The sequence below is a fragment of the Sus scrofa genome, chromosome 1 (genome assembly GCF_000003025.6).
Source record: "Sus scrofa isolate TJ Tabasco breed Duroc chromosome 1, Sscrofa11.1, whole genome shotgun sequence".
NCBI classification, from domain to species: domain Eukaryota; kingdom Metazoa; phylum Chordata; class Mammalia; order Artiodactyla; family Suidae; genus Sus; species Sus scrofa.
In genome coordinates, this window is record NC_010443.5 from 74950772 (window position 1) to 74970548 (window position 19777).

A 19777-nucleotide genomic window follows, 5' to 3' on the forward strand; every position below is an offset into this window, starting at 1 on the left:
CGGGAAACCCTGAATTTAGAATGAACTCCGACGTGGGATGGACTGGAGTTTAACTTTATGCTGGTTGTGATGGAAAAAAGCGTTGCTAAACAAGGTATCTTTGCAAACAAGGTTTGGGGGGCAGGGGCAGGCGCTGGATAACTTTCCAGCACTTATTGACCTGTCAGCCTCAGACGTCAATTAAAACAGCCTGCGTGTCCATCAAGGACTCATTCAAGGTGTGGCGGGCCTGCCCCTTAGCAACACCCTATTTTCTCTGATTTGGTGTGGCCATATGTTTTGAAAATAGCTTCCATTAGAATAGGTTTGTGTATCTCCACCCAACATCCATCCAGGGGTCCCATCTGATGAACCCCTTCGGATTGCTTCTTTGTTAAACCCTTTGAGACTTCCTGTGTATATATTGTTCAAACTCTCATGGTTTGAAAATGTGATTTTTAGGAGAAAGCCCAAGAGCAGTCAGTTGTGAGAGTCAAGAACTTGGTTAAGGGTCTGAATCTGTGGATTTAGGATTGGTTCTCTCTCTACCACTTGATTGAGCTGTGTGTGGTTTTTTTGTTTTGTTTTGTTTTGTTTTGTTTTGTCTTTTGTCTTTTTCTAGGGCCGCACCCGCAGCATATGGAGGTTCCCAGGCTAGGGGTCTAATTGGAGCTGGAGCCACCTGCCTACACCACAGCCCCAGCAACACCAGATCTGAGCCATGTCTGTGACCTACACCACAGCTCACGGTAATGCCGAATACTTAACCTACTGAGTAAGACCAGGGATTGAACCTGGAACCTCAGGGTTCCTAGTCAGATTTGTTAACCACTGAGCCATGACAGCAACAACTCCCCTTTTTTTTTCTTTCTTTTTTTTTTTTTTTTTTTTTTTTTTCCTGTGGCATATGGGAGTTCCTAGGCCAGGGGTTGAATTGGAGCTACAGCTGCCCGCCTACACCACAGCCACAGCAACACCAGATTGAGCCAAGTCTGCGACCTACATCACAGTTCACAAGACACTGGATCCTTAACCCACTGAGCAAGGCCAGTGATCTAGCCGGCAACCTCATGGATCCTAGTTGGGTTCGTTAACCACTGAGCCACTAAGGGAACTCCGAGCTGTGTGTTCTTTGACAAGTCTCTTAACACTTCTGGGGGCTCAGTTTCCTAATCTGTAAAGTGGAAAAAACTGTGCTCTTTCACTTGAGAATATACAGACTCACTGTAGGCTGTGGTCTGATTCAGAAGGCTTGAAAGCCTTATTTATAAACTGTCAAGTGCTGTTAGTATTGTTGGAATAAAACATGAGCAAAGACGGCTTCCGGTTAAAGATGGCAAAGGAAAGGCTTTCTGCCGAAACCCAATGAGGAGTTCCCTGGTGGTGCAGCAGGTTCAGGATCCAGCATTGTCACTGCAGTGGTTTGGGTGACTGTCACTCGGGTTCCACCCCTAGCCTGGGAACTTCCGCACACCATGGGCGAGGCCAAAAAAGAAAAGAAAAAGCAACAAAGAATGAAAAACGGAGAAATAAATGTCGTCAATGATACAGAAAAAATGGTCCAACTGCAAACTACAAATCATGAAGCAAACTTTATTCTAAAGTGTGGGCTTGATCCCCCCCATCCCATGGAGCATACTTCTCTTTGGAGAGCAAACTATCTTACATTGTATAACGAATCCTGCTCAGTTCATGTTTGAAGGAGCCTGACCTTGTCTTCTCTTCCCTTCCTCCCAGAGGTGGTTATGAGGCTCAGAGCTGGCTAATCAGGGTTCTCCAACCCACCAGCCATGGTTATTGGTCCAGAGGTGGGCACATGATCCAGGCCAGGCCTGTCGAATTCTTCTCTGGGACTTTTGCCAACGCCTTTGGGGAAAGCCCTCTTTCTCCAAGTTCACAGGCTGTGAAGATGATGTTATCTTGGAGCCAATAGTGGCCATTTCATTGCTCTGTGGGGAGCGACTCTGAGAGAGATGTGATGTACAAACAGAGCCGGGGCATGCAGATATGAAGCTCAAGGATATGTAAACCTCTAGATCCAGCTGTGCCTGAGGCCACCACAGCCTCTCTGCAGACAGCCCTGTTTATGAGCCAATATGTTCCTTTGTCTTTCTCTCTCTCATTCTCCTTCCTTTCCCCCTTCTTTCCTTCCTTCCTTTCCTTTTATTCTTCTTTCCTTTATTTATTTATTTTGACAGGGACAGCTTATGGTACTCTGGGTTTTTGTCACTTGGAATATCGCAACCAAAAGAATCTAGTTAACCTGCTAGACTCTATGAATGTAGATGCAGACAAGGGTTAATCTGAGATCAGACACCTCCTCAGACTTGAGCCAGAAACAAATTTCACTAAAAGTGGGTCTCCCAGTTCAGAAGGGTGTGTCCAGTAGTCTTTAATTAAAGAAACCAGGTCTCAGGCTGTGAGCAGGCCACAGGAGAAGTGGAGAAGCCACAGTAGAGACCCCGTTTAGGATCCAGAGTGTGAAGCCACCCAGGGGGAGTGGAGCTGAGGGTGGCACGCTCTCCTCGTATCAGCCAGTCTCTGTGTGTGTGATGGGGAGAGCCTGATAGATTAGAACCCAAGGAACCTGGCCTGGAAAGGGGCTTTTCTGTGAGTCACAAAACCAGCTACATACAAACCGAGGGAACACACACTGCAGGTGTAACAGACTGGGTGCATGGATGTTCAAGAAAACTCAAGTGGAAACTACAGAGCATCCTAGTTCTTATTCATTTCCTCATGTATGATTTCCATTTTCATTCTTCAACAAATACATGGCTCTGTTTCAAGATAAATAATACGAGGACAAGAGTTAACATGGGACTTGAGCATGGCTTTGTAAAGAACATAACAAAGACAGACGAAGGACATGGATCACAAAAAGAACTACCCTCCAAGATCATGGAAAGAGTTAAAACAATTGTCCATCATGTCGAAATTATACAAAATATTGTTACCCTCTTTAAAATAAAAGGGGGGGGGAATAGCTCTTCTTTGAATAAGGAGAATTCAAAGTAGAGATTTTAAGCCCACATAAACAAATGAAAATCTGTTCACAGATCTCAAAAAGGAAATGAAAGAAAAATGTATGAATATGGAGAGAAAAGCCACATTAGAAATAAAAAGTGAGGAGTTCCCATCTTGGTGTAGTGGAAACGAATCCGACTAGGAACCATGAGGTTGCGGGTTCAATCCCTGGCCTTGCTCAGTGGGTTAAGGATCCGGCGTTGCTGTGAGCTGTGGTGTAGGTCGAAGATGTGGCTCCAATCTGGTGTTGCTGTGCTGTGGCGTAGGCCAGCAGCTGTAGTTCTGCTTAGAACCCTAGCCTGGGAACCTCCGTATGCTGAGGGTGTAGCCCTAAAAAGACAAAAATACAAAAGAAAGAAAGAAAGAAAGAAAAAGTGAGAGTAAAAAGAACTGAAAATGCAGTCAGACGTAGTGGGCAAGCTAGAGGAAATCATACATGAGGAAATGAATAAGAAAATAGGAAAATGATTAGAGAGATTGAGGCATGGGGGCAGGACACTTGTGTTCCTGGAGAGAATCCTCCCCTCCCCCACTCCTCCTGGCACTGTCTTCCTGGACTAAGTGCCAGGCCCTCTTCCAAGTGATTTACATATATTATCTCATTTGAGAGTCACAGCAACCCACTGAGAATGCAAGAGATAAGAACAAGAAAAATATTGACGTAATAGAAGACAACTTTCTGAAAAGAGTAAAGTCTAGGAGTTCCCACTGTGGCTCAGCAAGTTAAGAACCTGCCATAGTGTCCAGAAAGATGTAGATTCGATCCCTGGCCTCGCTCATTGGGTCCAGCATTGCCATGAGCTGTGGTATAGGTGGCAGACAAAGCTCGGATCTGGCATTGCTGTGGCTGTGGTGTAGGCTGGCAGCTACAGCTCCGATCTGACCCCTAGCCTGGGAGCTTCCATATGCCGTAGGTGCTGCCCCAAAAAGAAAAAGAAAAAAAAACCTCAGAAATGAAGATGCTATGGTAAAAGCATGCATTCGTGGTGAGTATTGACTTTATTTTCATACTGAATTAAAGCTAAACAACTCTGCAAATGACAGTTATGGAACAGAAACCTTGTCAATGTAATACTGGTGTAAATAACCCAAACTCGTACTTGGGAAGAAGTGTGAGAACTTATCTCGTCTCTCTCTCTCTCCTTTTTTTTTTTTTTTTTTTTTTGAGTTAAATATAGTTGATTGACAATGTTTTGTCAATGTCGGCTGTACTGCACAGTGACCCAGTCATACGTGTATATACGTTCTTTTTCTCAGTTTATCTTCTATCATGTTCTATTACACGGACTGGATATAGTTCCCTGTGCTGTACAGCAGGACTTCATCACTGATCCCTTCTAAGGAATAGATTTGTCGGTCGCTACAGTCTGAAATTGAAATATAAGTAAAACGGGAGTGATTTCAGCATCCTAATATTTTTCATTATTTCTTTTCTTAACTTTAGAGAGATCTTTTAGAAACTAATGTCTCTTGGGAGGACCCATTCATCTGAAGTTCTACAGTTTCTTCTGTTTCACCTCAATTTCTGTTTCTGTGTCATATTCAAGTTACATTTATACTTCACACTTTTTCATGATAGCGACACGTATGGTATGATCCCATTTCAATGTATCCTCCCCTTATCTACCCTCCCCTCCAGTCACCCTTCTGTTCTTTCATTCTTTTATCTTTTCATCTGAGTATATGCAAAATATGTCTGGAATGATGTTTGCCATACACCAACGGTACTCACTTCTGGGTGGTGGGATGTCAATGATTTTTTTTTTTTAATCTTCTTTGTACTTATAGTGTCTGGCGTTAAAAAATAATAAATATATTTTTTTCCCAAAAATTAATGAAGTCATTGTTCTTTTAAGAAATTCACTAAATGTGCCTAAGAAACTGCTTCCATTTGTAAAAGGTTTGCATTGACCAGAATGATTTTGTAGAATCCCACCTTATTGGACAGCTTCCCTTTGATAAGCATTTCCTGATAAGAAAACCCTGTGCTAGCGGGGTTGGAAGATACAGAAAGGGGCCCTGTCCACGAGAGCCTTACCAACACGTCAGGTTCTGATGCTCAAGTGCGGTCCCTGGACCAGCAGCATCAGCATCACCCAGGAGCTTGTTAGAAATACAGGAAACTCAGGCCTCACCCCAGACCTGCTGATTTGGAATCTGCATGTTTATAAGGTATCCACGTGGTTTGAATGCACACAGAAGTTTTAGAAGCACCGTTCCATGATTAACTCTAATGCTGGAGGAATGAAAGAATTGAAAGAAGGCATCCTGGGAGTTTAGAGGTGAGAACATTTACTCTATTGTGAAGATCAGGGAAGGTTTCCCGAGATCCATGGGGTTTGGGATGGATGCCCCTTGAGCCTGCTTTTCACTAGGGGTGGAGCCCTGTGTTCTTTGCTAAAGCAGCAGCACAAGCAGAGGGGGGATTTGACCTGGGGGTGACAGGTTCAGAGAACGGCCCTGGGCCCCAGGTAGCAGGAGTGCAGGTCCTGAGGCTGGAGACCACAGGGAGCACTGAGATGCTTTGAGGAGGAGAGCGGTGCTGGCAGCCATGTGACAGACAGGTGGAGAGGAGGAAGAGTTGTAGCAGTTCTGGTGGGAGCTGGTCTTGTGGGAGCTGGAGCTGGACGTTAGGATGGAGAGCAGAGCACGGATACTCATGTGGCATCATTTCCACGGCAACGCTATGCAAGAGGGTAGTGCCAGCAACACTCCCCTGTGCTGAAGTACTCGCTGCCACAGCGAGAAGATACAGGCTCTTCACACGAGGGGCCTTGAAACTGGAGCCTGGAGAGTTGAGGGGAGCGTGAAACTCTGGGCTTTTACTCTAAGCCAAGGGAATTTAAGGCTGCCTAAGTTAACATGGTTGGCAGCAAAGCAGTGTCTGATCAAGTTTATGCATGTAGCACTTGAATAATAACCAGTTAGTGATGATTGAAATAGATACTAAGAGTATATGCGTAATCTTTAAAAATGTATTTTTTAAATCTTGGACTGCTAACCCAATGCTATAGTTACTTTGGAGGACTGTCTTAAAATTTCAATCTTATGGACATTCCTTTAAAGTCATGGTCTTTAATTTCATTGTGTTTCTATGTAACTGTTTAAGTAGAATTCTATTTTACTGTTAGTTATTAAGACAATGCTAATATGTCTGGAAACTGTATCTGGTGTTTCAGACGATGAAGACATGCCAAAGGGACCACCACCTTTTTGGTGGTGGCATTCTCAAATTGCAGTCAAAAAATCAAAGAGACTGAAGTAGGGGTCCAGCAAACTATGGCCCATAGGCCAGATGCAGCCTATTACATGTTTTTGTAAATAAAGTTTTATGGGAACACAGCCACACCCATTTATTCACCCTTTTATTACTGGCTGCCGTCACACTACAGCCGCAGAGCTGAGTAGTGACAGAGACTGCGTGACCCCGCAGAGCCTAAGATACTTACTGCCTGATTTGCATCTGTATAACTTGAGTTTAATTCTAGAAATGAAGTGTCTTCTTATTAGACCAAGAAAAAGCTCAAAATTTGCTAGATTTCTTTTTTTTTTTTCCTTTTTCTTTTCTTAGGACCACACTTGTGGCATATGGAAGTTCCCAGGCTAGGGGTCAAATCGGAGCTATAGCTGCCAGCCTACATCATAGCTCACAGCAACAACGGATCCTTAACCCACCAATCGAGGCCAGGGATTGAGCCCACATCCTCATGGATACTAGTCAGGTTTGCAACCCACTGAGCCACAACAGGAACTCCCAAATTTCTTTTTATTATATGTGGCCTTTAAATTTTCCTTTTCTTTTTTTTTTTTTTTTTAATCTTGTAGACATCCCCCTAAAGTTTTATGTTCTTTAATTTCATTGTGTTTCTATGTAACTGTTTCAAGTAGAATTCTATTTTAGTGTTACTTATTAAGACAGAATGCTAATATATCTGAAAATTACAGATTTTTCCCAAATGGAAACCAATCTTTTTCTTAATTCCAAATCTTCCCATTTAGTCTACTTCTTAATATTTTTTTAGTTATTACTCCAGAGGAGTCAACAAACTAGCACCCCCCCCCAACTCCAAACAACCTGTTCTTTTACAACCCTTGAGCTAAGAATTTTTTTATACATTTTTAAATCATTACATTTTAAAGAGTTAGGAGTATCTACATAATAGCCTTGTTTTGCCACTTAGCCTACCAAGTGTAAAATATATACTGCCTGGCTCTTTAAGAAAAAGTTTGCTGACCCGATTAAAGGACCTTAGTCATTATAACTGAAAGATCTGTGTGAATTACAGCAAAATGTGAATTTTAGAAGACTTTTAAGGAAATATACTTTTTTTTGGAGGGTAAATGATCTGGAAGCAGATGTTGCCAACGTGACTGATGCATGGATGGGCAGTAGTAACTCATTCAGTCGTGTGTAGCCTTGCCTCAGCTAGAGAGCTTGGTTCTGGTTGTTCAGAGTAAAAGGTAGGACTTTTGCTAATGATTGGGAAAAGGAGACTAGTTTTTGCTCTGAAACACGTGGGCTGCAGAAGAAAGGCCTGAGGATGCCATACCCGTTGTACTTTGCTCAGGACTCCAATCCAATTGCAGGTGGAACCAGAGGAAGGGCAGAGCTGAGAGAATTGCAGAAAGGTGGAGCCAAAGCCCTGATCATACCACACCTACAACCCACCCCTAACACTTGACTTCTCTCTTATGTGAGCCGATAAATTCCATTTATTGTTTAAGTCTGTTAGAATTAGGTTTTTGCTTTTTGTTGATGATGATATTCTAATAAAATTAGTGTTATTCTGGCTTTAAGAAGGATTTCACAAAAGAGCTTTAAGGGATCATTGCTGAAATCATTTTATTTTTGGTACATCAACAATTACTATAAAAATTTAAGTACGGTCTTTAATAGCATGGAATAGAAAGCTGAGTAGAACAATTATACTGGATGACTGAATCAAGATCTAGAAATATCCGAGAGGCAGGAACCCTTTGACAGCTATGACACTGTGAAATTTAATAAGAAGGAGTCCAGCATGGATGTGGGAAATCTGCCTTACCTGCAAGTGTAACAAAAGACAAAGCCTGACCAACACTGCTATGTGACTGTGAAAACTGCTCATACAGTTTTAAGCTGTATCATTTAGAATGTATCTTCTGCTTCTCAGGCCATCCTTTGGTCAATGCTGAATTCCAAACTTTAAAAGGAATCCAAACTGACACTCCGAGGAACTGAACAGGCTGGTGAAGAGATGTGAAATTGTATCATATGAGGAGAGTTGAAGAAGTGGAGTTTGTTAATGCCATCAATGGTGACAGCCAGGGTCATAGTGAACACTTATGGAGTCTTACTGCGTGCCACATTCCGTCATTTAATTCCCAACAGTCTTACATTGAAGGGCACTGTTATTTATTACTCCCTCGTATACAGATGAGGGAACCAAAGCTTAGGTTAAAAAACTTACCTGAGGTCACACAACTAATCAGTAGCAGGGCCATACGTTTTAAGCCATAGGAGATAAATTTAAGTGGTGACTGTGGCAGATGTAAATATTTGAGAGATTGTCAAGAAGAAGAAGGATAAAGATTTGTTTCATTAGTAGAACCAAGATCAATGAGAAGTTAGAGAAAGTTCTGCATTGAGTACAAGGCTATCTCGTCTTCCCTTCTTTAGCAAAGGGGGGATTTTCTTTTCCTTACACCTCTCTCCCCTTGCCCTTCCTCCCTTCCTTCCTCCCTCCCTTTCTTCCTTCTTTCTTTTTAGGGCCACACCTGCAGCACATGGATGTTCCCAGGCTAGGGGTCAAATCAGAGCTGTAGCTGCTGGCCTACGCCACAGCCACAGCAACGCGGGATCCGAGCTGCATCGATGTTCTCTTTCTGAAGGACTTGAGCTGCACTGTGTCACAGAAACCCTGTTAGGCTTACCGTGGCCAACCCGAGCAGTTCTTCATCCATCCTCATCTCCTTGGACCTGTTCATCGTGCTCACTTTCTCAACATGCTGGACCACATGAGAGCATATTTTCTCTCTCCTCTGCTTTTGGACTCCTTTCCCCCTTTCTGTCCTGCGCCCATGCCCATCTGAGAGCAAACTGTGTCCTGAAATTCTGGTCCACCAGCCACTCTTCAGATGACTCTGGTCCCAGCGCACTGCATTGACCATTAATAGAGCTCCATTACTGATTGTCCCATCTCCTTTGCCAATGCTCCCTTTTTCATCAGAAATTCAACATGGGGAGTTCCCATTGTGGTGCAGTGGTTAGCGAATCCGACTAGGAACCATGAGGTTGGGGGTTCGGTCCCTGGCCTCGCTCAGTGGGTGAAGGCTCCGGCATTGCCATGAGCTGTGGTGTAGGTCGCAGACGCAGTTCAGATCCTGCGTTGCTGTGGCTCTGGCATAGGCTGGCAGCTGTAGCTCTGATTAGACCCCTAGCCTGGGAACTCCCTATGCCACATGAGCGGCCCAAGAAAAGGCAAAAAGACAAAAAAAGAAAAAGAAACTCAACATGGCAAAACTCTTCACCCCTCAAACTGTTCTTTTCCCCATTCTCCCATTTTGGTTTTGACAACCTGTTGTCCTATTCTTCCAGGTCTACCTTCTCCTTTCTTCTACCTGAAATCGACCCCCAAATCCTATCAACTTTTCATTTATGTCATGTGGCCTTGGGCAAAGTACTTAACCTCTTGGCTTCCTTTTCTTAAAATGAAGGCAGTGTCTCTACTCAGTACAGTAAGTACCTTTTTTTTTTTTGTCTTTTCTAGGGCTGCACCCTCAGCATATGGAGGTTCCCAGGCTAGGGGTCTAATTGGAGCTGTAGCCACCGGCCTACGCCACAGCCACAGCAATGCGGGATCCGAGCTGCATCTGCAACCTACACCACAGCTCATGGCAACGCCAGATCCTTAACCCACTGAGTGAGGCCAGGGACCGAACCCGCAACCTCATGGTTCCTAGTCGGATTTGTTAACCACTGAGCCATGATGGAAACTCTGGTTCAGTGAGTACCTTGAATAAATTCAAGGGCTCTTGAACTTGTTCCTTCTTCTCCAGTCTCATGTCACCCTCAGAGAACTGGTCCTTCTTACCTCCCTTCAGGTTGCCTACATACTCTTGTCATCACAGAACTCCACATGTCATCATTTCCTTGTGTAAGAACCTAGGACCACTCCTTATTGCCCATCAAATTGAGTCTATTGAGTCAACCCAAGTTTTAGGGAGCAGTTCCTAGTACCTCCCAACAGAAACCTATTCCTAAATTGCTTGCCTTGTACCATTAGCCCCTGTGCTGCCCTCCAGGCTTGTCATGCTCTTCTTTACCTTCAGTCATGCCACTCCACTCCTGAGAGCAGTGCTGTCATTTGCCAGTTCCACTTTTAACCTTTTAAGCCCCACCTTATGGTCCACATCTCTCTCTGGGTCATCACTTCCTTCTCAGCATCCCTCTAGTCTTTGTAACCTGCTGAATTTCACATTGCAGTCCCTGATTAGAGATTCCATTAGAATTTTCTTTTCTCTTTTTTTCCTTTTTAGAACCGCACCCTCAGCATATGGAGGTTCCCAGGCTAGGGGTCGAGTCGGAGCTGCAGCTACCAGCCTACACCACAACCACAGCAACGCAGGATCTGAACCGCATCTTCAACCTATACCTTGGCTCACGGCAGCGCTGGATCCTTAACCCACTGAGTGGGGCCAGGGATTGAACCTGCGTCCTCATGGGTGCTAATCAGATTTGTTAACCACTGAGCCATGACAGGAAGTCCAAGATTCCATTAGAATTTTCCATTAAAGAAAAAAAAAAAAAAAGAGGACCTTAGCTCCTCAAAGTAGATTTTAAATTTCTTTTGGGCAACACCTTATATGTTCTTTATCACAGTAACACCTAGCACTGGGCTGCTCAGACAGGTGCTTGTTGACCCTGAACAAAAGAGAAAAATACCATTGACAGTTATACTAAGTTCTTCAGATGTACCTGTCACTGTACTGAGTAGAGACATTGCCCTCGTTTTAAGTAAAGGAAACCAAGAGTTTAAGTAGTTTGTCCAAGGCCACATGGATGATGAGAATTGGACCCAGAACTTGATCCCAGATAGTTTGGGTCCAGAGCCTACACACTGGACATCAGCCATTGTACCATGATGTTCACGCAGGGGATTTGTGAATGCCAGTCCTGTGTTCTTCCCGAGACCTAGCACATCAGGATCTGATATTTCATAAGAAGGACCCTTCTTTCCCTCCCCCTCCCCCAAATGGAGACACACAGTTGTGGTATTTAGCGAGACATCCTCTCCAGGGCTGAGACCTCAGGGCAGGTGGAGCAGGGAGGTGGAAGGCCATTCGATGCAAACTATCTTGCTGGATTCCAGTAGCTCTTCAGGACAATAATGAAAAGAAGGGCTTGCCTCTTATCATTCTCTAACTTTCTTGTTATTTCTGGAGTAATAAATCTGGGAACTTCCCTTTCTTCACACCCTGCCAGCCTTTTGGTGTTTTACCTTTCCACAGGGTTGACTTTTCTTTCTGTCTTGCGATCTTCATTTGCATCTCTGCTCAGAGAGTGTTGACAGAGAGGATCCCATCCCCATTTCTTTCTTTAATTGGCCAAGACATCTTGCTACCAGGTCTGTGTTTTTACAGTGTGTAAAAATAAAGCAATTGGAGTTCCTGCAGTGGCGCAGTGGGTTAAGGATCTGGCATTGCCACAGCTGTGGCTCGGATTCAGTCCCCAGACAGGGAACTTCCATATGCTATGGGTATGGCCAAAAAAAAAAGAACATATTTATGGGAAAAAAAATGATATTTGGACAAACTAATCCTGGGGGCAGTAGTCAAGGCCAAGGGCCAATACACAGCACTGAACATCTGCTGGGGATCTCACTACACAGGAAGGAGGAGCAACAGACAGACATGCAGATGCTCATGGGTGACCCTGTCTGCATATGTGTGCATCTTTATGATTTTTTTTGTAGCAAATATTGTATTTCATGGTAAAAGTGAAATCGTGTTGTAAAACTTGCACTAGTATTCTTTCAGTGCTTTTTTTTTTTTTCCACATTAGAATTCTGTACAGATATTTAAAAGTATTTTAAGTATCAGCTCTAGCTAAGGAGATGTTATATCCTTCATAGACCATCTCTACATTGTCTATAACCTTCAAAACAACAGAAAACAAACAAGCAAAAAACTCAGGCATATAGTCCTGCTGTTAGCCAGCCACACATTTTCATTTGGAGCACAAAATATTTGTCGTCTGGGGCCTGCTTAAATTTACCTTCAATTTTTTAACGTTCAAAATATTTTTTAAAAAAATATTTTAGAGACTATTAATTTTATTTATTTATTTTTGCTTTTTAGGGTTGCTCCCACAGCATATGGAAGTTCCCAGGCTAGGGGTTGAATCAGAGCTGTAGCTGCTGGCCTACACCACAGCCACAGCAATGCCAGACCCAAGCCACATCTGCGACCTACACCACAGCTCACAGCAATGCCAGATCCTTGACCCACTGAGCAAGGCCAGGGATCGAACCCACATCCTTGTGGATATTAGTTGGGTTCGTTTCCACTGAGCCACAATGGGAACTCCCTATTAATTAATTTTGAAATGAAGAAAGGAGATATAGTGATTTGTTGAAAAGAGCAGTTGGACATCATGAGACCTAGGTTCCAGATCCGACCCCCACTATGTGATCCTGGACACATCTGACTGGTTTGGAAACAATTTTCCTGCCCACAGCATGTATCCCTGAGTGAGAGCGGTTTCTTCTATCTCCTGAATGCTAGGCTTTTGTGAGGCAAGTATACAGTTCTTTCTTATTCTAACAGTGACCTCTTGTGGTGCAGATCCTTAATCTTTCTTTCTTTTTTTTTTTTTTTTTTTTTTTTTTTGTGCAGAGTAAACTTTGGATTTATTTTTTGTTGTTGTTTCTAGTAACTGTATTTCATACTGAAACACAACTGTGACTTGTTTTTAAAAGATAATTCTTCATTGGATATCAGAGGTTGATTAAAATGCGATATAGCACACCAAACTCTTATTTCATAAACAATTCTCTGGGTTCTTCAAAAATTTCATTTTCAGTGACTCCTGACACTTACAAAAAGAGAAATGCTCTGGGTTTTGTTTTGAGTATTGTGTGTACTCCTCTTCCTCCTAGGGACCAGGGCAGGAGGCATTTGAGAGCCTCCTCATGCCCCAACAGCTCAGGCTGGAGCAGGCTGGACACCAGAGCAGGTGAGTCCCCCATTTTCTTAGAGGTCCCCAGGGCTCAACCTCCTCTTCCGCATTCCCATGAGCAGGAAAATCATGTGCACTGTTGACTTAAAGATATGCACAACTTAGGAGTTCCCTTTGTGGCTCGGTGGTTAAGGAACCTGACTAGGATCCATGAGGATGTGGGTTCAATCCCTGACCTCGCTTTAGTGGCTTAAGGATCTGGAGTTGCCGTGAGTTGCGATGTAGGTCACAGACACAGCCTAGATCTGGTGTGGCTGTGGTGTAGGCCAGGAGCTACAGCTCTGTTTTGACCCCTAGCCCAGGAACCTCCATATGCTGCAGGTACAGCCCTAAAATAGCAAAAAAAAAAAAAAAAAAAAAAAAAAGGAAAACTTAAAAGTTGGGAGTTTAGTTTATTGGGAGCAAAACCTGGGCTATAGCCGGGGAGGCCACATTTCAAAGAGCTCTGAAATACCACTCCAAAGAGGTGGGGGGAAATGTCAGTATATATATGCTTTTGGTGAAGGGGGAGGTACATGCAGCCAAGCACACATTTTATAGGTCACTGCTGGTCACAAGGAGCAGATGTCACCGTGAAGGATTTTAGTGCTTTTCTAGATAGGAGGAGATGCAAGAATTGGACTCATAAAAGCTTCTCCTGAAAATATCTACCGGAAGACCTGTTCTGCCAGTTTTCCCAGAGCACAGAGCGTCCTACTCCTGATCTCCATCCTGAGCTCCTTTCAGGGGTGTTGAGGGTCATGCAGCTGCAGCAGCTCATGATTCAATCCATGTAGAGGCAGATGCCAAGTGCCAAACTCCAGTTCATAGCACTAAAGGATCTGATGTTGGCTCACTCTTTGAAAGTGCCAGGAGCTTTGTCCAACTCGGTCACATATCAGCATTTATTTTTTGTAATTTTTCATTATTTTCACAACAGCCTTAGCGCTCTTACCATTACCCGGCTTTAGTGGCTCAAACATATAGAGATTACAATCTTAATGCCTGCACAGAAATTATTGTGTAAAGGCATTTGAAAGATTGCAAAATCTGGCCTCCACATAGTTCTTAAGTTCAAAACTTGAGTCAAAATCATTGCTCAATTAGTTGAAACTGTTTTAATTATATGAAGTCAGCCCTTTGTGGCTTTAAACTGTTTGCTATATAACAATATAAATTACAGGCTAGGAGGGCTTGGGATGTATTCATGCAATGAAATATAGCAGTTAGAAAAACGAACTAGAGTGCACTTATAATATTGAATGAAATGAGTACAGATATAACATTATGTGAAAAAATTAAGTCCCCAAAACAATGGTGTGTATTGTTTCTGGATTCAGATCTATGTGGTAAACATGTAAAGTCAAGCATGATTAAAAAAAATAACCGTTCAATTTGAGTGTTGGTAACCCTTGGGGAGGGGGCTGAATGGGGGAGGTACACAGAGGGTATTAGTAATAAGTATAATGTTTATTTCTTTGAAACAAGGAGAAAAATGAAAATACAGTTAATATTTGACAAAACTGTGGGTAACACAGGTGTTTGGTTATATTCCTTATACATTATATTCCTTTTTGAGGTGCATGAAATTTTACAAAACCAAACAAATATTTGGTTCAAAAAATATTTTCTTCTCTTCAAGACTAATTTCTTATCAATACAACAACTTTTGTGCCCAGTGGGAATTTCTGTAGCACTCAGGAAAATCTTAGACAGACTGATTTCCACGTCAGCATTGTTGCTAAGCCTTTTACATGTCTAAGCTAAAAACAGCAGCCAATGAAGATTGTGTCAAGTTTTTGTGTCCAGAACTCAAAGCTGCGGTTAAGAACTATAACCACTGAGACAGCAAAAAAATCTTCAAAAACATGCTGAAATTTCTGCTCGACTTACCCAATTTCCTGTTGAATCATAATTTTTATATTTAGCAACCTGTGAACCTAGATGAAAGTGCTTTCTAAAATATCAGGTTGTTGCCCAAGACTGAGACAAACTTTATTTATTTATCTTCTGCGGATCTTAAAAAGTAACCATGTGACCCTGGGCTGCAGTTTCTAGGGCAGAAGCCGGGTTCTTGTCGAAGATGGGATTTTTTTGTGGCGAGCAGCGTTGAAGGAGGTGCGTGAGGGGAAAGGCTGGAGCCGGCCACCACTGCTCGCACAGCGGTTCCTGGGAGAGGGTTGAAAGCAAACTCTTGCACCACAGGGTCTGGCTGACTTCTGTTCCGAGAAGAAACAAGTCTTAGAAACATGCAGGAGGGCCTGCGAGAGCCTTTCCTTTCCAAAGGTTAAATAAACTGCTCTGTGATTTCTGGCTCACCCCTGTAATCCAGCTCTTCCTGAGGTGCACATGATAGCCATTGCGTTTGTCCTGAGAAATGGTTTGATAAGCATGTTTTCTCATAGAGCGCGCCTACTAAAGAGCCTGTTACATAGAGGTTAAAACTGCTGATTTGGACCAATTGGACTTGAAGTCCATATTTCTCACATATTTAAGTGTGTCATAAATATGTGTCGATTAAAATATTCATCTGACTTATGATCTCCTGGCTTTCCCCTGGCCTTTATGTAAGTCGATTTTACTCACCATATTCTGGAATTTGAATATGCCCCACACCTGGAAATACAGCAGCTCTGTTTTTTTATACTGCTTGACTAGTCATGCTCACCTTTAGAATCCATACCTGTAACTTAGCAACATTAGGGCAGGCTCATAAAAGTAATGATCCAAAGAGATGGAGGTGGTGGTCTCCAGTCCTCTATCAGTGGTTCTGCAAGCCCCAGAGCTCTGAAAGCTGAAATAATGTTCAAACTCACTGAATGGCGATGCCTGACCTGTACTGCTGGGAGGCCAATTACAGCCTTTATTGCATTAGCACGACTAGCCACACACTTTGCTGCAGGACGCTGTCCCAGAAGACGCTGCTGGCGGTAGCATGGAACATGCAATGTGGACACCAGCTTGCCTGACTAAAATTCAGGTTTTTCTGAATCCCCAGCCACATCTATTCCCAAAGGCTTTGGCTAAGGGATAGTGAACTGGTACAGACTGACTTTGTCCTAGAGACAATTCAACTCTCTGTCATAGTGACTTCTTGCTCATGGATTAGACAAATTCTGTGCGACCTTGCTATGAACCCTGTCGACAGCACCTACGATGTTTAATTCCGGCTTTGTTGACATCCTTTCTCTCTGCTTTTGCTGTCCATGGGCTCTTCCTGCCCTGTGTGCATCAACCCCTGGTGGTATCAGGAAGGTTTGAGGAAAGGCAGGCCTAGACCCATTGCATCGGGGTGGCCATTTCCAGCATGGAGTGCATCGGGGATGGCCTGTGCCCTGGGTGGGATGACTGTCCTGCTGCTCTGGGTGATCCATTGCCATGTGCTTGGGTGATTTAGTATGTGCTGTGTGTTTTTTTCTCTTCAGGAGTAATACAAGTACATGAGAGGATTTGGAAAATACAGGAGCACACAAGAGAAGGTAATAACCCATAATTGCAATACTTGAAGGTTCTCATTGTTATCCCCATTTTACAGGCAAGAAGTGAAGCAACTTGCCCAAAGGCAGCCACTCGGTGGCAGAGCTAGGACTCCAGCCCAGCCAGCGACTCTAGAACCAGTGCTCTTACCACACCTCCCTAGTCTACTTGTCTTACCTTTTCTTAAAACAATCTAAATATATACAGCCTGCACCCTTTCACTATACCCTCTTTTTCCGCAGAAACTTCAGATTGCTGATATGATTTGTAACTCTCCATGGGACATTTTTAGGGTCCAGGCACCCACTGAGGGTACCAGGCAATTGCTACCAGGACTCCTTGAGTCCGTATTGACTGGGTGCCAGGTGAAGGCTCTAGGGGGGGTGCCTTCTGAGAAGGAAGGCTGAGGATTTTGTCTCCAGCCCTGCTTCTGAGCACCCAGCACAGCAGTGCCCCCTCCAGCTAGACTGTCAGCATTTTCCATCTTGAGATCTTGCCTGCATGGAATATAATCATGATCTGGAGTTTCTAATATGATTGACAGTTCTCCCCAAAGTTACCTTTTAGCTTGCCATTTTGTTGCAGGGCACAATAACCCTCGAGAGGTCAAGTGCGCTCTGTGACCTTGGGCACTCTGTGACCTTGGGCAGGTAACTTAACACCCCTGAGCCCACTTTCTTCATATGGAAAATAGTGACAATGTGGAAACCTCCTCAGAGTGTTGTGACAAAATTAGAGAGGGCTCTGGATCTGGAGTACCCAGGCTGTGGGAGCTTTTGGTCTCTTACCGCCTGTGTTCTTGGGCATCTCCTCCTGATGGTTCTATGCAGCCCGATACTCTTCAGACAGTGCAGACCTGTTTGTGGGCTTTTTAATCAGGGAGGTGAAATCCATACTGATTGTTACTAGATGCTAGGCACTGGGCCCCGAGCTTTGCCTGTGACATGTCTTTGAATTCTCATAACCCTGAAGGCAAATGTTTTAATCTCTGTCTTGCTGATGAGGCTCAGAAAGGATAAGAAACCAGACCCCCGTCACCCAGTGCGTCAGTATGGAGTTGGGATTTGAATTGAGATCTGTCAGCGCCCAGAGCTCAGGCTCTTCCCATTGCTCTTCACAGAACCGCTGGCGCGAACGGCACAGACCCCGCAATAACGTGGACATTATTTTCTATAGGAAAGAAAGTCCCTGCAGGCCTGCTTCTCAGAAAAATTTTCACTGAACATTTTCAAAATCCATACTTGCCATAACTATAGTTTTCTGTTTATCTTACATTACAGAGAGATACATTTAAGTAAAAAACAAAAACCCCCAAACTCCAAACTGTTTGCCTCCCTGACAGTGATTTCAACATTTACAAAGCTTAAGACTTTATGCAGTGTCCCAATCAGAGTTTAAAGTTGTGATTTCTTTACATTATCTGAGCTTAATTTGTGTTGATTTGATCAGAAGATATGTAGTTCTAATTTAAATTAGTTGGGCTTGCTGGGGGGCGGGAGTGCCAATTATAATGGAATTCTAGGATTTATTAATTTCAGGGACGGAAAACAAAGACTCGTGGGGGTGGTCCAGTTACAACTCCTTTTTCACAGCTCTTTCTCCTGTTCTGGGTCTCTTTTACAGCCTCACAAGCCGAGTTGCAAGAAAAGGATACAGAAGTAGAAGTAGATGCTTTTTGGAATACAAGGATCGTACCGATTTTGCATGCGTTAGAAAAGGGTAAAAAAAAGTTTTTGTTTTAAATCAAAAATATCTGAAGTTATTTCTATGTTCCCCATTGCCCTGATATTTTCAGTTTGACTACCTTTTCTGTGAATGTGTTCAAAAACAAATGAAGTTCTCTACCCAGTAATGCATGTATTCGACATGACATGTCAACCTGATTTTTAGTGAGTAAAATGATACTCTAAATGCAGCAAGAAAGCCTACTTCTAAAATGCCCCTTGAAATATAAATTAGCACCTCCTCTGCCCAAGGAAATGCCAGTTTGAACTCCCCAGAGTGGCAAGGCAGTTCATGTAAACAGTGAACAATTAAAACAGATGTCAGGCCTCTAAAACTTTGACTAAATCTCCTAGACCGGCAACCTTTGCAGGTGTGCCGTGGTTTTCTCACCCCAAATGTATATAGCTGGCCCTCCGTAGCTGCAGATTCCACATCCACAGGCTCAACCAACTGCAGGTGGAATTTTTTTTTTTTTTTTTTGGCTTTTTAGGACCACACCCATGGCATATGGAGGTTCCCAGGCTAGGGATTGAATTAGAGCTGTAGACCCTGGCCTACACCAGAGCCACAGCAAAGCCGCAGCCATAGCAAAGCTGAGCTGCATCTGTAACCCACACCACAGTTTACTGCAGCTCCGGGTCTTTAACCTACTGAGCAAAGCCAGGGATCGAACCTGCGTCCTCATGGATGCTAGTTAGATTCATTTCCACTGCACCACGACAAAAACTCCTACAGGTGGAATTTTTATCCGCTGTTGGTTGAATTCACAGATGCAGAACGTACAGATATGGGGGACCGACTGTACTAAGCCATTTTATATAAGAGACTTGCGCATCTGCAGACTTTGGTACACTCAGGGGTCTTAGACCCAGTCCCCTGTGGATCCTCAGGGAGGATTGTTTTTCTTTTTTGCCTAAGGTTGAGCACACATGTCAGGGATGCCCCTTAGCAGGAAGTGGCCTGGGATGTGCCCAGTCCTTTATTCTGGAATGCCCAGCAAGAAGGCCCACAACCTGTGGGTCTCTGCAAAGATGACATAAGAAAAGCTTGTCAGAGGAATTCCCACCCCCCCATGCTGCCGCCGCCGCCACCGCCGCCACCACCACTGCCACCACCACCGCCGCCACTGCCACTGCCACCACTGCTGCCTTCTGCCCCTTTGCTGCTCCTCAGGGATTCTACTTCCAAAGTTGAAACCGGCTCCTCTGGAGCTGCAGTTCTGGCCCCAGCCCTAGGAAGAAGCCCTAGGAGAATCAGGGTAAATGCATCCTTCCCACCAACCACACAACCAGGAAGTTGTGCAAAAGACCCATTTCCTTAAAGGTTCCAACAGCCTCACCCCTCCTGGGCTCTCAGTGGCGCTTGGTGGTG

At 43.8% G+C, this 19777-nt stretch overlaps 1 protein-coding gene across 7 annotated transcripts in view; it reads left to right on the forward strand.

The window, feature by feature from the left end:
- ARMC2 (armadillo repeat containing 2) overlaps nt 1–19777 on the forward strand; it is a 157919-nt gene that overhangs the window by 26948 nt on the left and 111194 nt on the right. For all 7 annotated transcript variants that reach the window (XM_021090841.1, XM_021090838.1, XM_021090844.1 and 4 more), the window contains 3 exons: nt 13146–13222; nt 16630–16683; nt 18305–18400. In XM_021090841.1, coding sequence (XP_020946500.1) covers nt 13146–13222; nt 16630–16683; nt 18305–18400 — 227 coding nt within the window. The remainder of the gene's footprint in view (nt 1–13145; nt 13223–16629; nt 16684–18304; nt 18401–19777) is intronic.